The sequence below is a fragment of the Schistocerca nitens genome, chromosome 7 (assembly GCF_023898315.1).
Source record: "Schistocerca nitens isolate TAMUIC-IGC-003100 chromosome 7, iqSchNite1.1, whole genome shotgun sequence".
NCBI classification, from domain to species: Eukaryota; Metazoa; Arthropoda; class Insecta; order Orthoptera; family Acrididae; genus Schistocerca; species Schistocerca nitens.
The window spans coordinates 173,600,667-173,625,771 of record NC_064620.1 but is presented as its reverse complement, the minus strand read 5'-3'; the positions used below and the strand labels follow the sequence as shown (position 1 = coordinate 173,625,771).

General features: G+C 38.3%; 1 protein-coding gene and 1 long non-coding RNA gene across 2 annotated transcripts in view; one reads left to right on the top strand and one right to left on the bottom strand.

Moving 5' to 3' along the window:
* The window catches only part of LOC126195454 (uncharacterized), a 75,841-nt gene extending 72,625 nt beyond the window's left edge, over positions 1-3,216 (top strand). Inside the window, exon 3 of the long non-coding RNA XR_007538611.1 lies at positions 2,956-3,216. This is a non-coding gene — a long non-coding RNA (uncharacterized LOC126195454). The remainder of the gene's footprint in view (positions 1-2,955) is intronic.
* LOC126195453 (polypeptide N-acetylgalactosaminyltransferase 35A) overlaps positions 1-25,105 on the bottom strand; it is a 177,041-nt gene that overhangs the window by 56,464 nt on the left and 95,472 nt on the right. The window contains exons 6-9 of the mRNA XM_049934081.1: positions 21,663-21,907; positions 21,232-21,349; positions 3,636-3,788; positions 1,776-2,039 (exon numbers count right to left, since the gene is read on the bottom strand). Of these exons, the coding sequence (XP_049790038.1) occupies positions 1,776-2,039; positions 3,636-3,788; positions 21,232-21,349; positions 21,663-21,907 (780 nt within the window). The remainder of the gene's footprint in view (positions 1-1,775; positions 2,040-3,635; positions 3,789-21,231; positions 21,350-21,662; positions 21,908-25,105) is intronic.

Here is a 25,105-nt window from a genome sequence, read left to right as displayed (position 1 = left end):
CTGCTTCTCCAAAAATTGGCACGCTATGGTTTTCAAGGCAAATCTCTTAGCTGGATGTCATCATACTTGGCAAACAGAAAACAAAGAGTACTTATTAACATCAACGGCAAGAAATTTCTCTCTGGCTGGAAAATCACTCAATTAGGTGTTCCACAAGGCTCAATATTAGGGCCACTGCTTTTTCTATATTATATTAATGATATGCCATGTCAGGTCCAGTCTGATACTATCCTCTATGCAGATGACTCAACAGCTGTAGTCTGTTGTAAAAATGAGGTAGACCTAATTCGTCATATTGAACAAACACTTGGGGAAGTAGAGGCATGGGTCAAAAACAATAACTTGACATTAAATTTTACAAAAACAGAAATTGTTCATTTTACCACAAAACAATCTGCACAGTCTATAAGTGAAATAAGGTATATGGACAAAAAATTAGAGACTGCAGACTGTGTCAAATTCCTTGGCATGTTAGTCAATAAAAACCTGTTATGGAGTCACCATGTGGACAACATACTGGGTCGACTGAATAGCCTTGTATATATTATGAATATCTTGTATAGTATTACTGATTTAGCTGTAAGAAAAACCGTATATAATGCATATTTTGTTTCAGTCATTAGGTATAGTATAATTTTCTGGGGGTCTGAAAAAACAAATTTACTTAGAGCTTTTAGACTACAAAAAAGAATCATCCGAGCAATGGTGGGAGCAAAACCAAAGCAACACTGCAAACCTTTATTTGTAAAACTGGATCTAATGAGCATTCCAAGCATATACATCTATGAAACTCTCACTTTCACGAAAAGAAACCCACAACTTTTTGAGGGCAACTTCTTCTTGCATCAATATGATACTAGACATAGAATGAGCTACATGTTACCTACCCACCGTTTAAAATCATATGAAAAAACCCCATACTATATGGGCATGAAATTTGTAAATAAAATATGGAAAGATATGGATGACCCAAATGTAAAAGGTACCAAAAGAGACCTGGAAAAATATCTGAAAGATAAATGTTACTATAGTGTAGAAGATTTCATGAATGATAACAATGCATTATAATTGTAATTAAAATACCTCTTTGAAGATGTTACACCATGTATATTATTAGTTTATTGTCTATTTTTAGTATTGTTATATATAGTGTAAAACTGACAAGTCACCTATGTCACAATCTTTGATTGTATAAGGCATGTTATGTGATAATAAAAATTGAATTGAATTGAAAAAGGCAGTTCTTTCATAGGACATAAATGTAACCGTTTCTGGACCCTATGAACTGCTCCACATGGAACAAGCATAAACCTCCACTTGATTCAACACTTACTGTCTACTGTCTGCTTATTCTAGTCATTATGCAGTACTGATCTGCACTATTATTTGACTTGAGTACCATATAGCTAACCAATGGCCTTTACTATTACCCAGATGGCCACAACTCAGCCAATATTTTTAGCTCATAAAAGGTCTTGTGAAAGCAATCTGAAGACTATTTGGAACACTGGTGGTGTTTTAAATATTCTCCAATATGGAAGTTTCAATTTGTATAGAGCTGATGTGGCGATGTATGAGATGCTGGCTGATATATGATGATGTTGACGGCAGTGAACAGAAGTAAGACTCAATACAGCGAGTCATTTCAAGGAATCATAAATATGTCAAGGAGATACACACATATGAGTGCAACTTTGTATTTAAAAATATAAACACAGAAGGGAAAACAAACTACTCTGCAGGAAAATTATTATTTTATTTTTAAGTGCACTTACCAGAAACTGAGATGTATAATTGCGTGCTCGTGAGTGCCATGGTTGAAACTTTGCAAGCTGCTGCTGCTGCTGCTTTACTCTGCCTTTTGCCCATTTTGCTTTCAGTCTTGCATCATTATCCTCTGGTATCCCCAGTTCAGGGTACACAGTATCCATGTACCATTTGAAGCTCTTGCAACCTAATCGCTGTCTTAATTGCTGTCTCTCGGATATATCACCAAATGATATATCTCTTGCATCTGGTCGGACTTTCAAGAAATAATCCTGCAGAGATAACCGAAACATCATTGTTACATAAACAACTAATAATTCCAGTGGCCATATAAAAATCCTCTTTTGTTAAAGGATTGTTTAGCTACGATAAAAGGGTTCTTTCTCAAGAAGAATGAAAGAACAGAATAGCAACATAGAATAATTTTTAACCATATATCTATGACATCAATGTGCTACTGTTTCGAGAAAGTTATATAATTCAATGGCAGCATCATCAGAGACGGCCCAGCCTATTCATCATCGTGGTGCCTCTCCAAGTTATGCTGAAGTTAGGCTGACAAGCTCACTGAGCACTAGTATTCATAAATTTAATGGCTTATTAATTTTGTTTTAGTACTTACACAAAAATATGTTTTGTAGAATTTTCATTTATCATCAAGTATGCCACACTAAAACATATAATTAGTCATTCAGCTGTAAAAATAACAACAATATTTATAGAAAATCTACTTTCCAATCCTTCTAATTCAAAAAATTCTTGACAATGACACTAATTTAAATTAAACTTAAAGCAGATTCCACTTAAACATGATAGTCAAAAGTATTTAGATGTGAATCAAAACAACGTGATTGACAGCTGAGTGTAGCAGGAGAAATGGCAATTCGCAGTTTTGTATCATCAGCTGTGAGGTGCTGTACTAAGTGTGTTCCTATTTAAAGCACATGCTGAGTTTGCTTTGCAGGATAATAATAGTCTTTTCCAGTGCTTGATATGTAAAAAAAGAGGTTCTTGCAGTGACCTACTGGGGGCGGAGGGTGTGTTTTTGAAGTTTTGGCTTCTTAAAAGGCCATTTTAATGCTTTTCTGCACATTTTAAAAGTGTGGATACAACATTTGTACTGGTAGAAAATAGAGTTCTATCACACCACATCTCAAAAAAACTGTGGCTCTCATTCTTTTTCAGCAGAGGTACCAATATGGAGCACCGTCATGAATCGAGCACTGGTCGTATCACTTTCCTATGCAATTTCACCACTACCTTCACATATTCTGAAAAAGAATCATACTGCACAGAAAAATAAGGCATATAAAACAAAATCACAACAATAATGTTGAATACAACAAATGTCATCTGCAGCTGACTGGTAACTACCACCTGAGTAATGAGACAACTGTGGAAAAGACAGACGCTGTGACCAAACTCATGCTCTGATTAGTTGCTGCTACAGTAGCTGTTATTTTGATTCAAGTAGAGAAACCTGGTAATCACATAAAGCAAATCTGTTGTCCGCATTTACATGTAAAATTAATGTATGTCATATAGTAGCTATGAGTAAAAATTAATAATTAGCTTTGTGCTATATTATGTTCACCCAACCCACTCCTCCCTCCCCCCCCTCGCCCTCCCTCCGGCACAAAAATGGAGCCACTATAACAGCCACTCTAACAGCTATGTTCATGTAGAAGAAAAACAAGCATTAGCACTTACATGAGGCAGAAAAAAATAGGAGATCCATCATCTACAAGAAATTAAAAATTCCGTAACGCTCAAAAAGAGATCATTCAATGTAAAATGTGAATTTAGTTAACAGAAATAAAAAAAATATTTAACATTAAGAAGTTTGGAAAACATAATGCACCACAAACCTTATATTCATCCATCCAAACATGAGCAACTCTAAGAGAATTCCTAGTCATCGTATCTTCACCAGTAGGCGAACCATAGGGCCTCCGTTTTCTGAACACATGGCCAACACGTGAACATGGCACAATCCATAATGAACCACCACACATCCATACCTGTAGATCAAATTTCAGGATTATGATAATGGAATTGTTAGCAAATCTGAGCATGATTGGTTTTTTTCTGGTGGTGTAGTTTTCCCTAAGACCCAAAGAACAACACTTATTATTTGAAATCAATTTAACCAACTGCTTAGTTACACTTTATGCAGATCATGCGGGTTACACGGTGAAACATATACATCTTGTCTCAGAACTTGTCTTCAGACTTATTTGGACAAGGAATTCATTTGAAATCTCTTGTAGTATAAATAGAGTAAACTAAATGGTTGTGATAAATCTTAGAAGCAGACTATAATTAATGTTTGTCAGTAGTTTTTGTAGCACACGAAAACAGTTTACTCCATCATTTATTCATCAACCATTGCTCACGTAGATGGTATGGGTTTTGATATGTGTTCAATAATCAAATTTTACATTAAGAATTAGAAATGACATTTATATTTTACATTGAAAATTAAATGTTTGGTTTAGGATACCACACTATTATAGAATTCTATTTCATAAACACAACTGTTGATTAATACGTTCTGTACATAACCCTCAAAGGAATTGTATTGTAGGTAATTCATTGCTAAGCATAATTTATTATACACCTTTATGCCATTATATTTGAAACTATTTTGTGACTTAAGTAATCTGGTGTATTTTAAGTTTATGTAACCTAGTATATTCTAAGTCTATTTTAGTTCTGGTCTTTGTTCCATAATTTTCTGTACATTAAAGTCTCTGGCTGTTTATTTACTGAGAGGAGACAAGCTTTATATAGAGGAAAGGTGTAGTTAATATTTTTTGTTCTTTGAAATGTGGCAGACTGACTATGTAGGGAATGCCTGTCATTGTTCTCACTGTCCCCCCCCCCCCCCCCCCCCCCCCGGCATGAACACTGTTTTCACACCAGGAGAGTTGCCCCATTGCCCCATATGATATTTCTGTAAGTTATTGAGAGTGGAAGGAAGCATAATACGAAGACCAAAGCTCTTCCTTATTGACATGGGTTTTAATTTGCATAGTAAGCAAATCAGACATGATAGTTTAATGCACAATTTGTCTTGTGTGCATCCCATTTCAGTTGAGAGTCCAAATGAATTTTTAGTAGTCTGATATCCACACATTTATCCTTTCACTTAATTCATAGAGACAGAAATATACTGATCCAGTTTTGTTTCTATATGGCAATACTTCACGTTTATTTAGCCACTGGGGTAGATATATCCACCACTCTCAGTGCTTTCCCATTCACTTTGTCTATATTAGGATCAGTTATTACGTGGGTTGTATCACCAGCATATCTTACTGTCTAGTAGGGCAAAGAATTATATCATTCATGCATATAAGAGATAAAAAAAGGACCCATGACAGACCCTCGTGGCACTCCTATAGTAACAGGTAGTGCAATTTATGTAGAATTATTTACGACGACAACTCTTTTTTCTCTATCTACCAGGGATAGAAGTATGAAACCAGAATTTGGTTGCAATAGTTACATGTCTGTTGTTTGAAATTGATAAACAATATTTTATTCAAAATAATCTCCATTGCCATTTATCCATTTCTCCCATCTCTCCAGCAGGCTATGAATGAAAAAACACCCACGTCTTCTTTTGAAGCGAGACAGTCAGCAAGCCATTTTCATACGAACTAAAGCGTTGTTCAGCGAGAGTGAGTCCCAGTGATGCAAACAGATGATAATCGAATGGAGCCAAGTCTGGAAAATAAGCCAAATGCTGTAGTCTTTTCCAGTTGAACACCTCGATTGTTTTCCTGACCCGTTTTGCTGTGTGTAATGGGGTGTTATCACGGAGCAATATTACTTTGTGTTTCCGTTTTCCATATTCTGGTCATTTCTCATGTAATGACCATTTTAAATTGATCATTTGCTGTTGATAGTGATCAGTGTTAATGGTTTCACCAGGTTTTAGCAGCTCATAATAGATGACACCCTTTTGATCCCACCAAACATAGAGCATTGTCTTCTTGCAAAAGGGATTTGGTTTTCCAGCGGATGTCGATGGTTTGCCTGGATTCACCCATGATTTACAACGCCTACAATTCTCGAAATATATCCACTTTTAATCACTTGTCACTATTCGCTGGAGAAACGACTTTCTTTTGTATCTGGTGAGCAGTATTCCACAATTGGTCTTTTTATTCACTTGCTGTCTTTCATTCAGTTCATGCGGAACCCATTTTTCCACTTTCTGCACTTTTCCCATAGCTTTCAACCGAAGAGAAACTGCTTCCTGCTCTCACATTCAATTTTTCCATGAGTTCCTGTTGAGTTTGAGTATCATATTCATCCAGTAAGGCCTGCAATTTGTTGTCTTTGAATTTTTACGGTGGTTTCCCACACTCATCGTTTCTCATGTTGGAATAACCACTTCTGAATTTTTTGAACCATTCGAAACACTGTGTTTTCCCAAGAGCATGTTCACTGAAAGTTTCGACAAGTATTCGATGCAGCAGTTTTCTTCACATGATAACAGAAAACCAATGTTGTCCGCAAATCATAGTTTGTAGGCACAAAACTTGACATTTTTATGGGTTTGAAACAGATACCAATGTATGGAACTTGTCTTACTGTGTCCGGTTTCATACTTCTACACCTGGTAAGAGGTACAATTTGGTTAATGATTGTTCATTATCCTTGATTCCACATTTTTCAAAATTAGATTTTAAGATATCATTTGATACAATGTCAAATGCTTTGCATAGATCAAGGAGCAATGCACAGGAAAGAATGGCTTTCACAGCATCCAAGAACATTTGCAACCAAAGACTTTACAGCTTCAGCGGTGGATACACCAGACATAAAGCCATACAGTGAAGAAGAGGTTAGCTTATTGTTTTTGAAGTGCTGTGATAGTTGATCTTTAATGCAGTGTTCTAACACCATTGATATTGTGGGAACAAAGGATACTGACCTGTAACTGTCAGGACTGTTCTCAACTCACTTGTAAACAGGGACAACATTTGTGGAATTCAAGGCGTCAGGAAATTTTCCAACTTTAAACATCCAGTTTATAAGGTAAGTCCTCTAACGTGTTGTAATGACTTAAAATGTGAGTGTGGATCTGGGTTATATTGGCTTATTGCCCCAAACCACCTTCCACTTCTTTACGAGACAACTTACTTAGAATTTGCAGCCACTCTTCTTTACTGAATTGCCGGCTGCTGGAAACCCTCTTGACTACTTCTCCGTTGAATAATGCTACATACAGGATTTTTTAGACTCCTTCTACTTATGAAATAAGTAGACATACAAACTTTACTTTTCGTCAACTAACAATGTATTTGACCTCCATACACATAAAAAATTTCACTTTCCACATGAATATGTAACTTCCTGCAAGTCTCTTGTACAGTCGGATGTTAGAAACAAATTAAGTTACAATTCAAAGAAAGTTGGCTTGGATACCATGAGCTTTCTTAACATGAATCATAAAATGAGTCTTGCCTCTAACAAGGTTGCGTCAAGAGTCCACAAGTGTACTTTTTCAACCGCTCTTGTTTTAATAACAATAGTCAATGACACAATAAGCACAGAGCTGCATATAAACTCCATGGGTCTTCCTTATAAACTCACTAAAACATTTATGGATTGCCCGATAGGTATTTTTCAGTGCCGTCCGACCACCGCGTCTACTTTCTTTCCACAACTGATTTTAAACCTGCACACACAAATATGTGATGCACAGTAGGTAGGATTCTACCATCCCACACTCATATCCAGAATATTGTGTGTTCAAGACAGTAGAAGGCTGAGTGGTTCTAGAATTTACACAGAAATTTTCGAATCACTGCAGTCCGAGGGGACACTATAATTTTAATATGTTTTAGAATGTGATTTGAGATGTTATAGATAGCTTCACTTCATGAGTTACATTGTTGAGATGCAGTTCAGTGTACAATCTTGCATTAAACCTCACACCACTTGAAAGTAATATATCTGAAATCTAGTGGGCCTAAATTGTCCAAAATACCTTCAGAATTATTTTTATCCATTTCTGAAGTAGCAGATTTTTCTTGCTTTGCACAGTTTATGAAGATGTTATTTAGCACCTCAGGTGAACCTAGAGCCACTTACTTGTTCTGTTTTACACACAAAATTCAAGTTTCGCAACCAACTCTTCGCCTTTACAAATGTCTGCTTGTGTCTGTGTATGTGCGGATGGATATGTGTGTGTGTGCGAGTGTATACCTGTCCGTTTTTCCCCCTAAGGTAAGTCTTTCCACTCCCGGGATTGGAATGACTCCTTACCCTCTCCCTTAAAACCCACATCCTTTCGTCTTTCCCTCTCCTTCCCTCTTTCCTGATGAAGCAACCATGAATTTTGTGTGTATGTTTGTGTGTGTGTCTATCAACCTGCCAGCGCTTTCGTTTGGTAAGTCACATCATCTTTCTACATAATTGTTTAATCTTACATTATATTAAACCATACATATATTTTACAGTTATAGGAGATTTTTTTCACTGCAACTGAGAAACTCACACAAACTGTAAAATGAACTTTCTAGAAGAAATTGTCTTGGAAGCTCCTTAAATGTGGATTTGGCCAACTTAACATTTAATATCTGGAGGGATAAAAATTTTGTGCCAGTACTCTGCGCCCTCTTCTGCACCATCATCACATTTTTACAATCATTGTATAAATCATGCTTTCTCCTTGTACTGTACTCTCACGATAGTCACTAATTCCTTCATGCAACTAACTATTTTTACTGATGAAACACAGAAGTGAAAATGTGTACTGAGTAATAGGAAAAAAATCCTGGCTAATCTTTGGCTTTTGAAACATCTAAAGAGACCGTAGCACCCTAAATCCAGAGTAAATGATAGCTTTCTCAAATAATTCTTTAAAAGTTTGTGTATAAACTATCTGATCAAAAGTATTGGGACATCTATTGAAATGAAATGAGCGTACAGCATTGTGCGCCAGGAGTCCCCCATTTGGGGAAATTCGGCCACCGAGGGCAAGTACTTATTGCATTCGACGCCCCATTGGGCGACTTGTGGACTTGTGCGCCGGAGATGGGAATGAAATGATGATGAGGACAACACAACACCCAGCCCCTGAGCGGAGAAAATCTCCTGCCCCAGCCAGGAATCGGACCCGGGCCCCTTGGCGTGGCATTCCGCCGAGCTGACCACTCAACTAACGGGGGTGGGTGGGACATCTATTAATGGTCATTAACAAGGTGTGTGTTCATCTTTAACATTTATGAGGTCTTGAACTTTGCCGAGGGCAGTTTCAATGAGGTGATAACATTTGTGGAGGAATGGCAGCCAATTCTTCCTAAACATCCAAAACTAGAGAAAATAGTGATTTTGGTTATTGGCGTCTGGAGCAAAGATGACTTTCTAACTCCTCTCAAAGGTGTTTCATTGGACTCCAGGTGGGACTTTGGGCACACCGCTGAATTTCAGAAATTTTATTGTTCACAAACTATCACCTCACAGATGCTGCTTCATGACAGGGTGCACTGTCAAGCTAATTAAACACTCTACTATGCTGTAAAATGAGTTCATGTCCTTTTGCATTTAGCGTTTTCTTAAGCATAATAAGGGGACCACATCCTAACCATGAAAAACACACAATCTCCTCTGTAATTCACTGTTGCAACTGTACATGATGGTGGTAATTTACTCCAGACATTTGCCACACACAATCCCTTCCATCAAACTGCCATAGACTGTAGTGTGATTCATCACTTCAAATCATCAATTATCCAGTGCTGTCACTTAGCACTGACTGCAGACATGTGGCTTATGAGAGACTCCTCGGCATTGAACTCTATTGTTTTTAACCCCCTACATACAGTCATTGAATTGCTGGTAGCATTTTAGAAATCACAAGTGATTCCTTCAGCTGATTTCTTGTAATTTTTTATACCCACTCTCCACAATGCTTGATGGTTTTTGTTTGTCAGTACATGAGGTTTGCCTAGCCTTGATTCATTTGTGGTTGTTCCTTTGAATTTCTATTTCACAATCACATCATCAACAGTCGATTGTGGCAGCTTTAGAAGGGTTAAAATGCCCCTGATTGTTGTTCAGGTAACATCCAATAGCTGGTCCCAGTTCGAAGTCACTGAGCTGTCCTGACCAACCCATTCTACTGACAACAAAATATTGCAGACCACCTTTTATATTAGCATGTCTGTCTCTCGTGATATCTAGTGGTCAGGTCAGCATTACAAAGGGATGTTGTCCTGATACTTTTGATCAAATACTACTCTCTCCAGCCCCCCCCCCCCAATCTCTCTCTCTCTCCCCCCCCCCCCCCTTCTAATAAAGGAATCTCTGGAGTGGTAAGACTAAAATCAAAATCCATGTCTTATGCATCTGACTATGGACCATTCTACGAAGCACAGTGATTAAGACACTGGAGCTCTATTTGGGGAATATGGACACTGAATTCAGTTTTTCTGTGATTTCTCTGTGGTTTCCCTACGACTTTCCCTTTTATTTAGCTTTTCCTTTGTTTTCTTAGTAGCAAATACAGTTTAAATTTGTGAGTGTTTTTTGTATTTCAGAAGTTTGTTCTCGTGTTTTGTAAATGTATATTCAGGCAGTCAGTAGCACAGTAGTTGGCTATTTGTTTGTTTTGAAGACAAGTGTCCATTCGGTTCAGCCTAGTTAGCCACTTAGTCCAGCTCCAGCTGTCGCCTGTAACACATTTCCAGGGCAGCAAGTTATGTATTTAGCTTTTCTTGTGTTTTCTTAGTAGTGTACATTGCTTAAATTTTATGTGTGTTTTTGTATCTAAGAAGTTTAATCTCGTGTTTTGTAAGTGTAAATACAGACAGCCTGTAGTTCAGTTGTCACTTCTTCTGAATAGCCAGCTACACAGTTAATTAAGGTAGCAGCAACCATTGGTGACATGTCAAGTGGGGAAACAAATGGCATATCTGCCAGCTTTTATAGTTCTACTTCCTCAGCTAGCCTTGCTAGGATGGGTAGGATGAAAGCGTGCTGTCTGCTGACACAGGAGGAACTGGCCACGGTTTGCGAACAGTTGAATGTGATATGGCTACAGACAGTTGCCTTTGGGCTGCTGCCTCGGTGTGTTACACTGGCGGAGAATCTGGTGCATTGCACAGGTCACCTCAGGTGTTTCACCCAAAGGCTCTGCTGTTCAGGCACCTCCTAGTGTACTCGATGTGGTGGATCTGCTCTCATGGCAATGTGAGTGGCAGAATGTAACATGTTCGCGTCACTTGAGGTGGAGGGCCAATGTGGAGGCTGGGCATCTGGCCTCACCTATTCACCCTCACTCCTTCATCTGGGTCCAAGCAAGCATGTGTGGGCAGAGGCTTGCTATAATTCATTCATCTTAAGAATAAACCTGACGTAAACAAACACGAACGCAATGATTGGCCAGTAGCACACGTACACTGGTGTTGCTATGCTCTTGGAAGTAGGTCCTACTTATGTAGTAGATATCTTATTACTAAGTTACGTTAAATGAAACTTAAAGATATTCAAATGTATTAACAGCCATCAATGCTTTTCTTAATCACGCTTTAGCTACATAGTTTTTATTTCAAAAATCATGTACAGTCACAGCCTCTGCAGAGTTGTGCTATGACTGTTGCGCTCTTAACGTGCAGTATGAAACTGAGTAAGGCTACTTTCTTTTCCGTAGTGTGCAACATGGTTAAAAAGTGCCGAGAAATAGGCAGTTCTTAATATTTTTCATAAATTTATGGAAGTAATCGGCTTTGAAGTTTTCCCAGCGTTGTATATAATGCACTTGATACACAAACCCAAACGTGTAACACAGTCGGTAGTGTAATGGGCAGTGAACTAAATGCGGTTATTTGTGCACTGTTTCAGATCTCCCCAGTATCATTTTTTTCTTGTTTAATTTGAAATACTTACATCTCGTAATTACATAACTCATCATCATTTTTTTTAATGAATAATGCACATCTTGTTCCTAATTACATATTGGTTGTGAAATTTCTGTTTCCATTTCAAATACAAATTCTTAATTATTGATGTTTTATGAAAGACTATTCATAAAAGTTGTTTGAATTAAGAAAACATAACAATTTAATTTTTAAGGTAATAATAAGAAAACCAAATCCTCTTTATCTGGACTATGTCCATCATTTTATACCACAGAGGTAGATAAGTATCATAGAAACATGAAAAACAATCATTTTCACAGCATCGAGTACATAATGCAAATGCTGCATTTTAACATTTGCTACTGTACCATTACAATATGAACCCAACAGAACTGATCTGGAGGCAAGCTGTGGGATTTGGCCCAAGAAGTAACAAGACTGTTAAGATGTCAGACGTACTGGAACTGATGCATGCAGCTTTTTCACACGTCACTACCAAACGCTAGCGGGATATAGAACGGCTGTCATAAAAGAAGAAGAGAAAATGCTGCGCCTGGTTGGCTTCGTGGATTCTGTTATTGATAGGCTCATTAACAACATAGCAAGTGACACTTCCAGAACTGAAAAGTATTTCTCAGATTCGGATAAGGAAGGATTACCAAACAACTGACTGTAAGTAGTACCTTCAGTTGTTTCAATATTTAACTATACGGTGAAATCCTTCAGTACTCTCTTACATTACACAGAGCTTGTGCAGAAAAATAACCCTGTGGTTAAGTCAGGAATTTTTATCATTCTTGTTTTTAATCACAATAGTATGTTAGCTAAAAACGATAATGAGTTGCGGTTTTCATCTAGTAGTCTAAGGAGCATATTGTGGGAGATTTGCAGTGTATTACTTCATTCTGCTTAAAAATTAAATGACATTCAAAGCTGTATTGCCCCCTCTGCTCGTCTCTTTTTATGTGTGAACTGCAGCTGGCCACGTCACTGCAGGCTAGCTGTACCAGCTGACCTGCCAGTGCTGTCCAAGTTAAATGCGTCAGTAAAGCTGTTGTCCCATATTATCGCTAAGTAAATGTGCGCGTAATGCACAGCACAAAACCCACCCTTATCATCGTACTGGACAGTACTCAAGACAGCTTGGCTGCAGTCCCACGTGAAATGGAAATCCAATGAAGTTCCAGCAAATATGGAAGAATACATAGTGCAATGTTTACATCAGGTTTATTCTTGTGATGACCGGATTACAGTTATTGGGAGCTAGTGCATTATAATGTCCCTTACGAAGATAGTGCTCAGGGCTAGAAAGAAAGCCAATGTGTACTCCTTATGTCTGCCAAATGGTTCATCCAAGATGTGGTGGTGGCCTTCCCTGCTGTTATTGAGCATGCAGGGCGCAGTAATCTGCAAGTTATGGTTCACGTCAGTGCCAACAGCACCTGTTGCATGTGTTCTGTGGCTATCCTCAATTTATGAAGGTGGCTGGTGGAGGGAGTGAAGGCACTGTGCAAGCGGAGCTTGCAATTTGCAGTGTTGTTTCCAGAGTTGATCAGGGTCCTTTGGTATGGAGCCAAGGCTTTGTCAACTCTGTGATGGTCCTGGCTGCAGATTTCTAGAACTATGTTATGGGTGGGGAATTGCAGGACCCCCTCGACAGGTCAGGGATGCACTGTATAATGGAAGCAGCTACTTTGGTAGCACAGTACTTGTGAAGTGCACATCATGGTTTTTTAGGCTAGACAGTAGTTCGGATGTACTATGGTGAACACTCACCAGTCGATTTGCAGATAGGGACTATAGACTGTATTCAGAGTAAAGATACTTCAACTGTCAAAATTTTATCAGTAAACTGTCAAAGTAGTCTAACACATTTCCTGATTTTACTGCCCTCAAGGAAAGTTCTCATGCTCAAAAAACCCAAAGTATAAAGCTAAGAGATACTTAACGAATGATGGAATGTTTATCAGAAGGACAGACTAGCCACCCTAGGATGGGGAGTGTTCACTACAATTGAAATAAAACAACCCTTTTGTTTTAAATTCCTGTTTTGAAAGTTCCGTAATTCCAATGGTATCTGATAAGTTATTTCACGTAATATGTTAAATCTCATAAAATTTATTATTCCATTTGTTTACTAGTAGGTCTTGCTTGTCCAATATATGTTTGCACTATTTTGCATTTACAAATGAAGCCAGAATTAAGAAAATTTAGGTTAGCATTATTATCTTTCAGTATTTTATATAATATGAAGTATATCCTATGTAAAAGTCTTTTTTTTTTGTATACGCCAGTTTCAGCATAAAATAAGCAAGGTTTTGTGGATAGTTACTCATAAAAATGTTAAACTTTTAATTGTTAATTTAATAAATTTGCACTGTAGTTTTGTTGACTTGATTGTTAAAAATCATATAAACAGGAGAAGCACGAGGCTCAAGAATGGTCAGTTGGAGACAGTTTTGCGACGCAACCACTGTGTTGCACTTCTGTGCAATAATCTAATTGTTGTAATACAGTATTGTGACTATGTAGCCTGTTATGTGGAATGGGCTCCCACTAAGAAGAAATGGTGCAACTTGTCATAAATAAACCACTATAAAATGACTTGGTGCCTGGATTATTTCATGGAATTCACGTGTTCCAGTTAGCAGATGAAAAGGACCAAGACAACGACTGCAGCAGCAGCAGGAAGAAGATTACTCTGAGTTACACCGAACTACAATGTTGTTGTTGTTGTGGTCTTCAGTCCTGAGAGTGGTTTGATGCAGCTCTCCATGCTACTCTATCCTGTGCAAGCTTCTTCATCTCCCAGTACCTACTGCAACCTGCATCATTCTGAATCTGCTTAGTGTATTCATCTCTTGGTCTCCCTCTACGATTTTTACCCTCCACACTGCCCTCCAATGCTAAATTTGTGATCCCTGGATGCCTCAAAACATGTCCTACCAACCGATCCCTTCTTCTAGTCAAGTTGTGCCACAAACTTCTCTTCTCCCCAATCCTATTCAATACCTCCTCATTAGTTACGTGATCTACCCACCTTACCTTCAGCATTCTTCTGTAAAACCACATTTCGAAAGCTTCTATTCTCTTCTTGTCCAAACTAGTTATCGTCCATGTTTCACTTCCATACATGGCTACACTCCATAGAAATACTTTCAGAAACGACTTCCTGACACTTAAATCTATACTCTACGTTAACAAATATCTCTTCTTCAGAAACGATTTCCTTGCCATTGCCAGTCTGCATTTTATATCCTCTCTACTTCGACCATCATCAGTTATTTTACTCCCTAAATAGCAAAACTCCTTTACTACTTTAAGTGTCTCATTTCCTAATCTAATCCCCTCAGCATCACCCGATTTAATTTGACTACATTCCATTATCCTCGTTTTGCTTTTGTTGATGTTCATCTTATATCCTCCTTTCAAGACACTGTCCATTCCGTTCAACTGCTCTTCCAAGTCCTTTGCTGTCTCTGACAGAATTACAATGTCATCGGCGAACCTCAAAGTTTTTATTTCTTCTCCATGGATTTTAATACCTACTCCGAATTTTTCTTTTGTTTCCTTTACTGCTTGCTCAATATACAGATTGAACAACATCGGGGAGAGGCTACAACCCTGTCTTACTCCCTTTCGCTCCCTATATTTTACCCCTGCCACCTTCAGAATTTGAAAGAGAGTATTCCAGTTAACATTGTCAAAAGCTTTCTCTAAGTCTACAAATGCTAGAAACATAGGTTTGCCTTTTCTTAATCTTTCTTCTAATATAAGTCGTAAGGTTAGTATTGCCTCACGTGTTCCAACATTTCTACGGAATCCAAACTGATCTTCCCCGAGGTCCGCTTCTACCAGTTTTTCCATTCGTCTGTAAAGAATTCGCGTTTGTATTTTGCAGCCATGACTTATTAAACTGATAGTTCGGTAATTTTCACATCTGTCAACACCTGCTTTCTTTGGGATTGGAAGTATTATATTCTTCTTGAAGTCTGTAGGTATTTTGCCTGTCTCATACATCTTGCTCACCAGATGGTAGAGTTTTGTCATGACTGGCTCTCCCAAGGCCATCAGTAGTTCTAATGGAATGTTGTCTACTCCCGGGGCCTTGTTTCGACTCAGGTCTTTCAGTGCTCTGTCAAACTCTTCACACAGTATCTTATCTCCCATTTCGTCTTCATCTACATCCTCTTCCATTTCCATAATATTTTCCTCAAGTACATCGCCCTTGTATAAACCCTCTATATACTCCTTCCACCTTTCTGCCTTCCCTTCTTTGCTTAGAACTGGGTTGCCATCTGAGCTCTTGATATTCATACAAGTGGTTCTCTTCTCTCCAAAGGCCTCTTTAATTTTCCTGTAGGCAGTATCTATCTTACCCCTAGTGAGACAAGCCTCTACATTCTTACATTTGTCCCTGCTTAGCCATTTTGCACTTCCTGTCGATCTCATTTTTGAGACGTTTGTATTCCTTTTTGCGTTCTTCATTTACTGCATTTTTATATTTTCTCCTTTCATCAATTAAATTCAATATTTCTTCTGTTACCCAAGGATTTCTATTAGCCCTCGTCTTTTTAACTACTTGATCGTCTGCTGCCTTCATTACTTCATCCCTCAGAGCTACCCATTCTTCTTCTACTGTATTTCTTTCCCCCATTCCTGCCAATTGTTCCCTTATGCTGTCCCTGATACTCTCTACAACCTCTGGTTCTTTCAGTTTATCCAGGTCCCATCTCCTTAAATTCCCACCTTTTTGCAGTTTCTTCAGTTTCAATCTGCAGTTCATAACCAATAGATTGTGGTCAGAATCCACATCTGCCCCTGGAAATGGCTTACAATTTAAAACCTGGTTCCTAAATCTCTGTCTTACCATTATATAATCTATCTGTTACCTTTTAGTATCTCCAGGATTCTTCCAGGTATACAACCTTCTTTCATGATTCTTGAACCAAGTGTTAGCTATGATTAAGTCATGCTCTGTGCAAAATTCTACAAGGCGGCTTCCTCTTTCATTTCTTAGCCCCAATCCATATTCACCTACTATGTTTCCTTCTCTCCCTTTTCCTACTATCAAATTCCAGTCACCCATGACTATTAAATTTTCGTCTCCCTTCACTACCTGAATAATTTCTTTTATCTCGTCATACATTTCATCTATTTCTTCATCATCTGCAGAGCTAGTTGGCATTTAAACTTGTTCTACTGTAGTAGGGATGGGCTTTGTGTCTATCTTGGCCACAATAATGCGTTCACTATGCTGTTTGTAGTAGCTAACCTGCACTCCTACTTTTTTATTCATTATTAAACCTACTCCTGCATTACCCCTATTTGATTTTGTATTTATAAGCCTGTAATCACCTGACCAAAAGTCTTGTTCCTCCTGCCACCGAACTTCACTAATTCCCACTATATCTAACTTTAACCTATCCATTTCCCTTTTTAAATTTTCTAACCTACCTGCCCGATTAAGGGATCTGACATTCCACACTCTGATCCGAAGAACGCCAGTTTTCTTTCTCCTGATAACGACGTCCTCTTGAGTAGTCCCCGCCCGGAGATCCGAATGAGGGACTATTTTACCTCCGGAATATTTTACCCAAGAGGACGCCATCATCAATTAATCATACAGTAAAGCTGCATGTCCTCGGGAAAAATTATGGCTGTAGTTTCCCCTTGCTTTCAGCCGTTCGCAGTACCAGCACAGCAAGGCCGTTTTGGTTAATGTTACAAGGCCAGATCAGTCAATCATCCAGACTGTTGCCCCTGCAACTACTGAAAAGGCTGCTGCCCCTCTTCAGGAACAACATGTTTGTCTGGCCTCTCAACAGATACCCCTCCGTTGTGGTTGTACCTACGGTACGGCCATCTGTATCGCTGAGGCACGCAAGCCGCCCCACCAACGGCAAGGTCCATGGTTCATGGAGGGTGAACTACAATATGTGTAAGAAATCAATTGAACTACATACGTGTCACTGCAGAACTACGATACGTGTAAGAAATCAATTGAACTACATACGTGTCACTGCAGAACTAATTACTAAAGTGTAATGTTTTGGAAACTGTTCTAGTAGTAAACATTTGCATTTGTCTCAAAGTAATTCTTTGAGCAGTGGAGGCGAATGTGATCAGTAAGAAACACCCCCACGATCACACGTTTCTTGATGTCAATGGAACACAAGAACAACAACAAATTTCTGAAGTTTTTTGTTTAAATCAAATAATCTCTTTTCGATGTTGAAAATTATCACCCCAGCAAAAATTTCACTGTTTTCTCCACTAACACCAGTTTCGTTACACAGATGACAAAAATACTGTCTCTATTGAGGCTGAAATTGAATGTGACAGTGAAGTTATCTGGTCACATGTAACAGGTCTAGATGGAACCAAGTCTTTTTTTTACTACTTCTTTCTACTAGACACCAAATTCTGCTGTCAGATCTCTAGAGTCACTCAAAGAATGTCTTTGGTCAGTAGCCATAAATACCCAGATAATGCATTGCTAGTTGGAGGCGACTTCAAGTATAGACTGGGATGTCATTGCAGAGGGGACAGACAGACAGTCATACCAAGTACTTTTGAACACTTTTTCTGAAAACTCTCTTGTGTAGCTAGTTCAGCAGCCCACACACAATGGAAATGTCTTAGGCCTTGCCGCTACAAATAGGCTGGGCCTTACTGATGGCATCAGTACAGAGATGGGGATTAGTGATCTTACCATCATAGTGGCTATGGTTACAAAAGTTATTAAATCAGTCATGAAGATCAGAAGAGCATTTCTGTTAGAAAGAGCAGGTAAGCAGCACTTAGTATCTCACATAGATTATGAATATCAATAATTTAGTTCCAGTATAATGGACACAGAGGAATTATGGACAAAGGTTAAACAGATCGTAAATCGCACTGTGGACAATTATGAGCTTATTAGTGGACTAGAGGTAGAAAAGATCCACCGTGGTTTAGCAATGAAATTCAAAAAAATGCTTGGGAAGCAGAGGCTGTTGCACTTTCAGTTCAAAAGAGAACATGCAAGTGATGACAGGCAAAGGTTAGTAGAGATTTGGACGTTCGTGAAAAGATCTACGCACAAAGCAAACAACAACTGTCACTGTCATATCTCTGCAAAAGATCTGTCTGAGAACCTGAAAAAAATTCTGTTTCTATGTAAAATCGATAGGTGGTTCTAAGACTTCCATCCACTCACTCACTGACCATCTGGTGTGGCAGCAGCTGAAGATAGGAAAATAAAAGCCAAATGTTTAAATACTATCTTTACAAAATCGTTCACGCAGGAGAATCATGCAAACCATTTTTTGGCTGTCACAGACTGTCTCGTATGGATGACATAGTACTAAATACTCTCGGTGAAGAGAAACAAATGAAAGAGTTAAGAACAAATAAGCTGCCAGGACTGGATGGTATCCTAATTCAGTTTTACGAAGACATTGATCATCTACTTAACTTGCACTTCTTGTGCATCTCCCTCACCTAGCACAAAGTCCCAAGCAACTGGCAAAAAGTGCAGCTGACTCCTGTATATAACAAGGGTAAAAGAACGAACCTGCAAAGTTACAAACCAATGTCCTAAACATCAGTTTGTCGCTAAATGGTAGAACATATTCTGAGTTCGAATATAATAAATGTCCTAGAGACTGAAAAGCTGATGTCCAATAATCAGCATAGTTTCAGAAAGCATCGCCTGTGTGAAACTCAGCTTGCCTTTTTCTCACTTGATATACTGCAAACTATGGATGAAGAGCAACAAGCAGATTCCATACTACTAGATTTCCGAGAAGCATATGACATGGTACTGAGCTGCACACTATTAACAAAGGCACAAGCATACGGAATAGGTTCTCAGATATGAGAGAGGCTTGAGGAATTCTGAAGTCATAGAGTGCCTGAGGTAAGTATGATAGGACCTTTATTGTTTTCAATATACAAAATTATCTCCGGGACAGTGTGAGCAGAAATTTGCGGTTGTTGCTGATGATGTGGTGTATGGGAAGGTGTCAAAGATGGCTGACTGTAGGATGATACAAGATGACGACAAAACTTCTAGTTGGTGTGATGAATTGCAGCTGGCTCTAAATATAGGGAAACATAAGTTAATGAGGATGAGTAGGAAACAAGAACCCATAACATTCAGATATGGCATTAGTGGTGTCCTGCTTGTCATTTAAACATCCGGGTGTAAAGTTGCAAAGGGATATGAAATGGAATGAGCTTGTGAGGATTGAGGTAGGGAAGGTGAATAGTCAACTTCGGTTTATTGGGAGAATTTTAAGGAAGTGTGGTTCACCTGTAAAGGAAACCACATATAGGAAATTAGTGTGGACTATTGTTGAGTACTGCTCAAGTCTTTGGGATCCACACGAGGTCAGACTGAAGGAAGACATTGAAGTAATTCAGAGGCAGGCTGCTAGGTTTCAACAACACACAAGTGTTTCAGAGATGCTTTGGGAGCTCAAACGGAATGCTTGGAGGGAAAGTGATGTTCTTTCAAGAAACACTATTCAGAAAATTTAGAGAACTGGCATTTGAAGCTGACTGTAGAATGATCCACTGCTGTCAACATACATTTCACATAAGGACCATGAAAATAAGATTCAAGACAGTGCTCATATGGACACACACAGACAGTATTTTTCCCCTTACTCTATCTGTGAGTGGAACAGGAAAGGAAATGGCTGGTAGTGTACAGGATAACCTCTGGTACACACCATACGGTAACTTACAGAGTATGTACATGGATACAGATTTAAGGCAAATGAACATAGATGACTTTTTTCCCTATGGAAAGTTGTGTTCCATTTCTAATGAACTCATTACTGACTGGACACTAAGCTGTGAGCTTCCTTCCTTTTCTAAGGAGCAACTGGCAACTCTCGTGCATAAAGCTAACAACTTCTCCAACACTCTTATGGTCCCCCTTTCTGTGACTGCCAATGAGAAGCTGTCACTTCAACATGTAACTGTAAATGTACATTGCTGCAAAAATGAAATTTCTACTGTTGATGACAGCAACATAACAAATCAATAATCACCAGATGGTTATCACTAAAAAGGTACGTGTGCCGATGCTGGATTAAGTTTGAAATAACTGCCACATATGCTACACCCATATTCAACAATAGAACTGTGGCTCCAAGATCACTATATTAGCGTTGAATCAAAAATCAGGTAGCAAATTCTGGAGGAAATATATTATTTATCAATTTCAGGAAAGTAATAACTAGTTGATAATACGACATTAAGAGAAGCCTCCAGAAATGGTAAAGAGGATACTTCATCACTTGCTTATCCAGGCACAAGTTTTGCTGCTCCTATGAGTGACTGGAGATACAATTTGGGGGGAAAAATCATACTGAAACAGTGGTATCTAAACTAGTTAAAATGTGAAATCTGAAAAAGCATATATGTGCACATATTTATAAAAAAAGTAATGTATTTATCAAACTGTATTGTGTTTCTTTCTTAAAGCATAAATAATTGATTGTGTTGACAACAACTATAATGTATCACTAGTGGCAGTTAAATCAGATGAAACATAAAATACTAAAGGAACAAATATTGTAAGACTTACTCTAAAAGATATTTCCAAGTTTTCACCACCCCAAATATTCATCCCAGAATCATATTCTCCAAGTTCATGGAAGTAGTCTTTCTGTATAGCAAACAGCCCTCCTGCCATTGTTGGAGACCTGGGAAAAAGAGTCATCATTAACATATTAATTTCAGCAGGTAGATAATGACTGAAATATTTAACATTGCATCATAAAAATGAAAATATGGAAGAGAATCATGTCACCCTGTATTTTTGTTATATGTTGAGTCTGTATGTTATACTTTTACATGAATCAAAATCTTTACATTTAGTGATCAAGAACTTTTATTTTGTTTATACAGCAAAAATCCCCCAACACAGAGAAGCAAAATATAATTTCATTAACACTAGAAGACACACTCACACAACATTCACTATCTAGAAAACAAAAAATTTTAAATTTTACTAACTTTATTGGTTTAATGAAGTCCATTGGTTCTGTGAGTGTTCCGGGAGGCAAGTTATCCCACTTGAAGTGTAGTCCCCAGTTGAAACCACCACGGACTAGGGGTGAGGATTTGTATTCAAATGTGTCAGCACCAATAATGTCAATTATTGGAACTGCAATAGCAGTTGGTGAGTCTGCGATTGTTGTCAGTAATGGAGACAACCAGCCTTCATTCACTTCCACATGGCTGTCCAAGAACACCAGCACCTGCATTGATTTGATAACATGATCCGTATAATGCATCTAATGCATGTACCAGTAATTAATCCAAAATTGTATGAAACACTACACAATTCAAATAAAAGGAAACTAGCTTTTGAGCAGTAGCTCTTTCTCTAGTAATAGCACACACATTTTCACACATAACCACATAAACACAGGCAAGTCTTGCTTTGGTCAAGGAAGTGCGTATTTGTGTGTGTACGTGGTTGTGAGTGTGTCTACTATTTCTAGAAAAAGAGCTAGTGCTTGAAAGCCAGTGTGAATGCTGCTTTCTGTTGTGTTTTTGTGCTGCATGCATTAATCTGTTATAGCTACGTGGTTGCCTTGTCCTTATTTTACACAGTGCTCCATCCAGGAATTCCCATTTTTGTTATACTATCATTATATTCATTTGTACAATGGTAATGTGCCAAGTAAAGATCTTTGTCCAGTCCAGTGCATAATTTTCATCTGCCAGGTAAGTTCATTAACTTCTTTGTTGGAAACAATTTATAACCTTCAGTTATTTACTGAAAGCTGGTGAAAATCTACACTACGTCTACACTTCAACAATCAAGAAATTTATGGCTGAATTAAAAGATGGTCATAGCTCTAACCACAATGAAAATAATGATAAAGTGCACAGAATGTTACTGCTCAATCAGCACAGGTTTCTCATTCACTTCCATGTTAAGAACGTCTCACCTTGTACCCATCCAATTGCTTTACATGTGACATTTCTTCTATATGCAAGTAACACCATATCTTCACATTGAGTGTCTTCCTATAGAGTGTGTTTGGAAAGTCCCATTACAAACTTCTAGGACTTGCAGAGGGGAGTGAGTACACAATATTTTGAATATGAACCCATGTCCGAAAACTTACCATTTCTGTTCTACAACAGTTTCAATTTAAACAATTCTCATCCACTTCTACTTGAGGAACTGTATTAGGCATGATACAGAACAATTATTAGGTAACAATTCAAAAGGAAAAATAATGAAACATCCATTTATCACTTAAGCACATGTTTGTATTAACACTTATAAACATTATGTGTTTACATTAATCCAAAACAAAAAAGAACCAAGCATACTGTACATACAGAACAGTCCAGATGCATTACAACAATGGCTCAATGTGGAGACCACCAATGTTGTTCTGTTACGTTTCCTTTCAAACTGTTACCTAATAATTGTACTGTGTCACACATAATTCAGTTCCTTGAGCAGAAGTGGATGAGTTAAACATCTGAACTGCAACTATCTTAAAATGGAAATTGTACATTCCAGACAAGGGTTCCTATTCAAAATAGTATGTAATCATTTCCCCTCTACGAGTCCTAGAAGTTTGTAAAGGGAATTTCCGAACACTCTGTATTATTGTGTGTCTTATCAATCGTTGAAAAATTAAATAGCTGTTTGCATATGACAATGATTAAAAACAAGGGAAGGAAAAAAATTAGAACTAATAAACATCTATTCTCAGTACACTCAATTATTGAAACAATGGTCACTTCAATACAAATTCAAAAATGACACTTAACACTTAGGTTACATCTATACTTAACTCTGAGGCTGGTTTGAAAACTGCAGTGCTTCTCTAGGCACATTCCTACTGGACATGGTACGCCCTTCCCTTTTCTCGTGCATCGAACTCAGTGACATAGTCATTTATATGGCGACCTGATGTTGAACACAGATGCTGAACAAAGGCCCAACTTTGCATTTTTCACATTTGCAAATCATTGTAAGTGGTGAAAGAAATTATGAGTGACATAAAACAGATCTTAGGAGCAACTGGGGACTGAACTTTACAACTTAGGACCTGTAGTCTGGCACTTACCTGTTTAGCCACAAACCCTCACTACTTAATACTTGGATAACACTACTGCTACTCACAATGAATTCCATTTACACTCCTATACCTCAGAACACTTGACATTGGCAAAGAAACACGAGTATTGATTACCTATAGTTTTATATTACTTATATCTGCATTTGTACATGTGTGAGAATTCTTCCTGTGTTAACGAAAAATCATCACGAATCATACTCTCTCAGACAACTGGAGCTATTTCTATTGCTTGTGTTATTTATTCTGTCACAAATGCAAAAATTAAATGACTTCAGCAAGAATATTTTATGATTAATTAAGGCAAACATATTGTCAAGTCCAAAGGAAGAGCCATGAATTGTCACATACACTACCCAGAAATATCTAACACATACTTTTACTGTTATACATTTCCTCCACCTGCTGATCCCCTTCCCTGCTTCCACTCCAGTACTACACACATTGTATAGCCTGCCAACACACCTGCAGCATAGTCCTTTTCCCTTATGTATTTCTCTCCTCTCTCACCCCTCCACCCCCCATTGTAAGCAATGCTTCACCTAGCAGCTTTACACTGTCCCCAACAAGTCCCTGCACACTCCCACAAGCAGCACTAGCATTTTCCCCCATCCTACCATGGTAGTCTCCTCCCCCTTCTCACCCCACACTACTTCTGGACACCCGCTACCCACCTTAGCAAAGATTCCTGTTTACCTCAGACACAGTCACAATCGGGCCTAACATCCAGAGACAACAATGGCAATTAGTGTGCGAGTTGTGTTTGTGTGAGAGTTTACTGCATCTGGTGAAGGACTTAATCTGATACCAGAATATACTAGCATTCTTTTTCATTGTGTCATAGAGCTCTTGATTAGTGGCTTTGGCCATTCTTATTTTTTTTTTAATTTATTTATTTATTTATTTACTTATTTTTTTACACCACATGGCTCCATACAGGTTGTCAAATTTATCTGTGGTATTCAGCTGTGTGGCATAATTTTTTATCCTGAACCACACTGACCAAAATATTGCATTACTGAAATGCTCATTCTTGTGACCTGGCTGATACACTAAACACCACAAATAAGAGAAAATTTGAACTTCATACTTTTAAAGTATTCCAAGTTAACTAAATACAGTAAAAAAGACCAAAAATTCTTTTACAACACGTTTACATATCACCCCCTTCTCATCCCCGTCCCCATCTTCTACACCACCTCCCCCTCCCCCTGTCCGTCTCCCTGCTCACTCTGTGTATCTCCCCCTCCCCCACAGATCTGTTTGTCTCCTCCTCCCTCCCTCTCTGTCCATCTTCTCCACTACCTTCTCCCTGTCTGTCTCCTCCCCTCCCCCCTCAATTTATCTGCC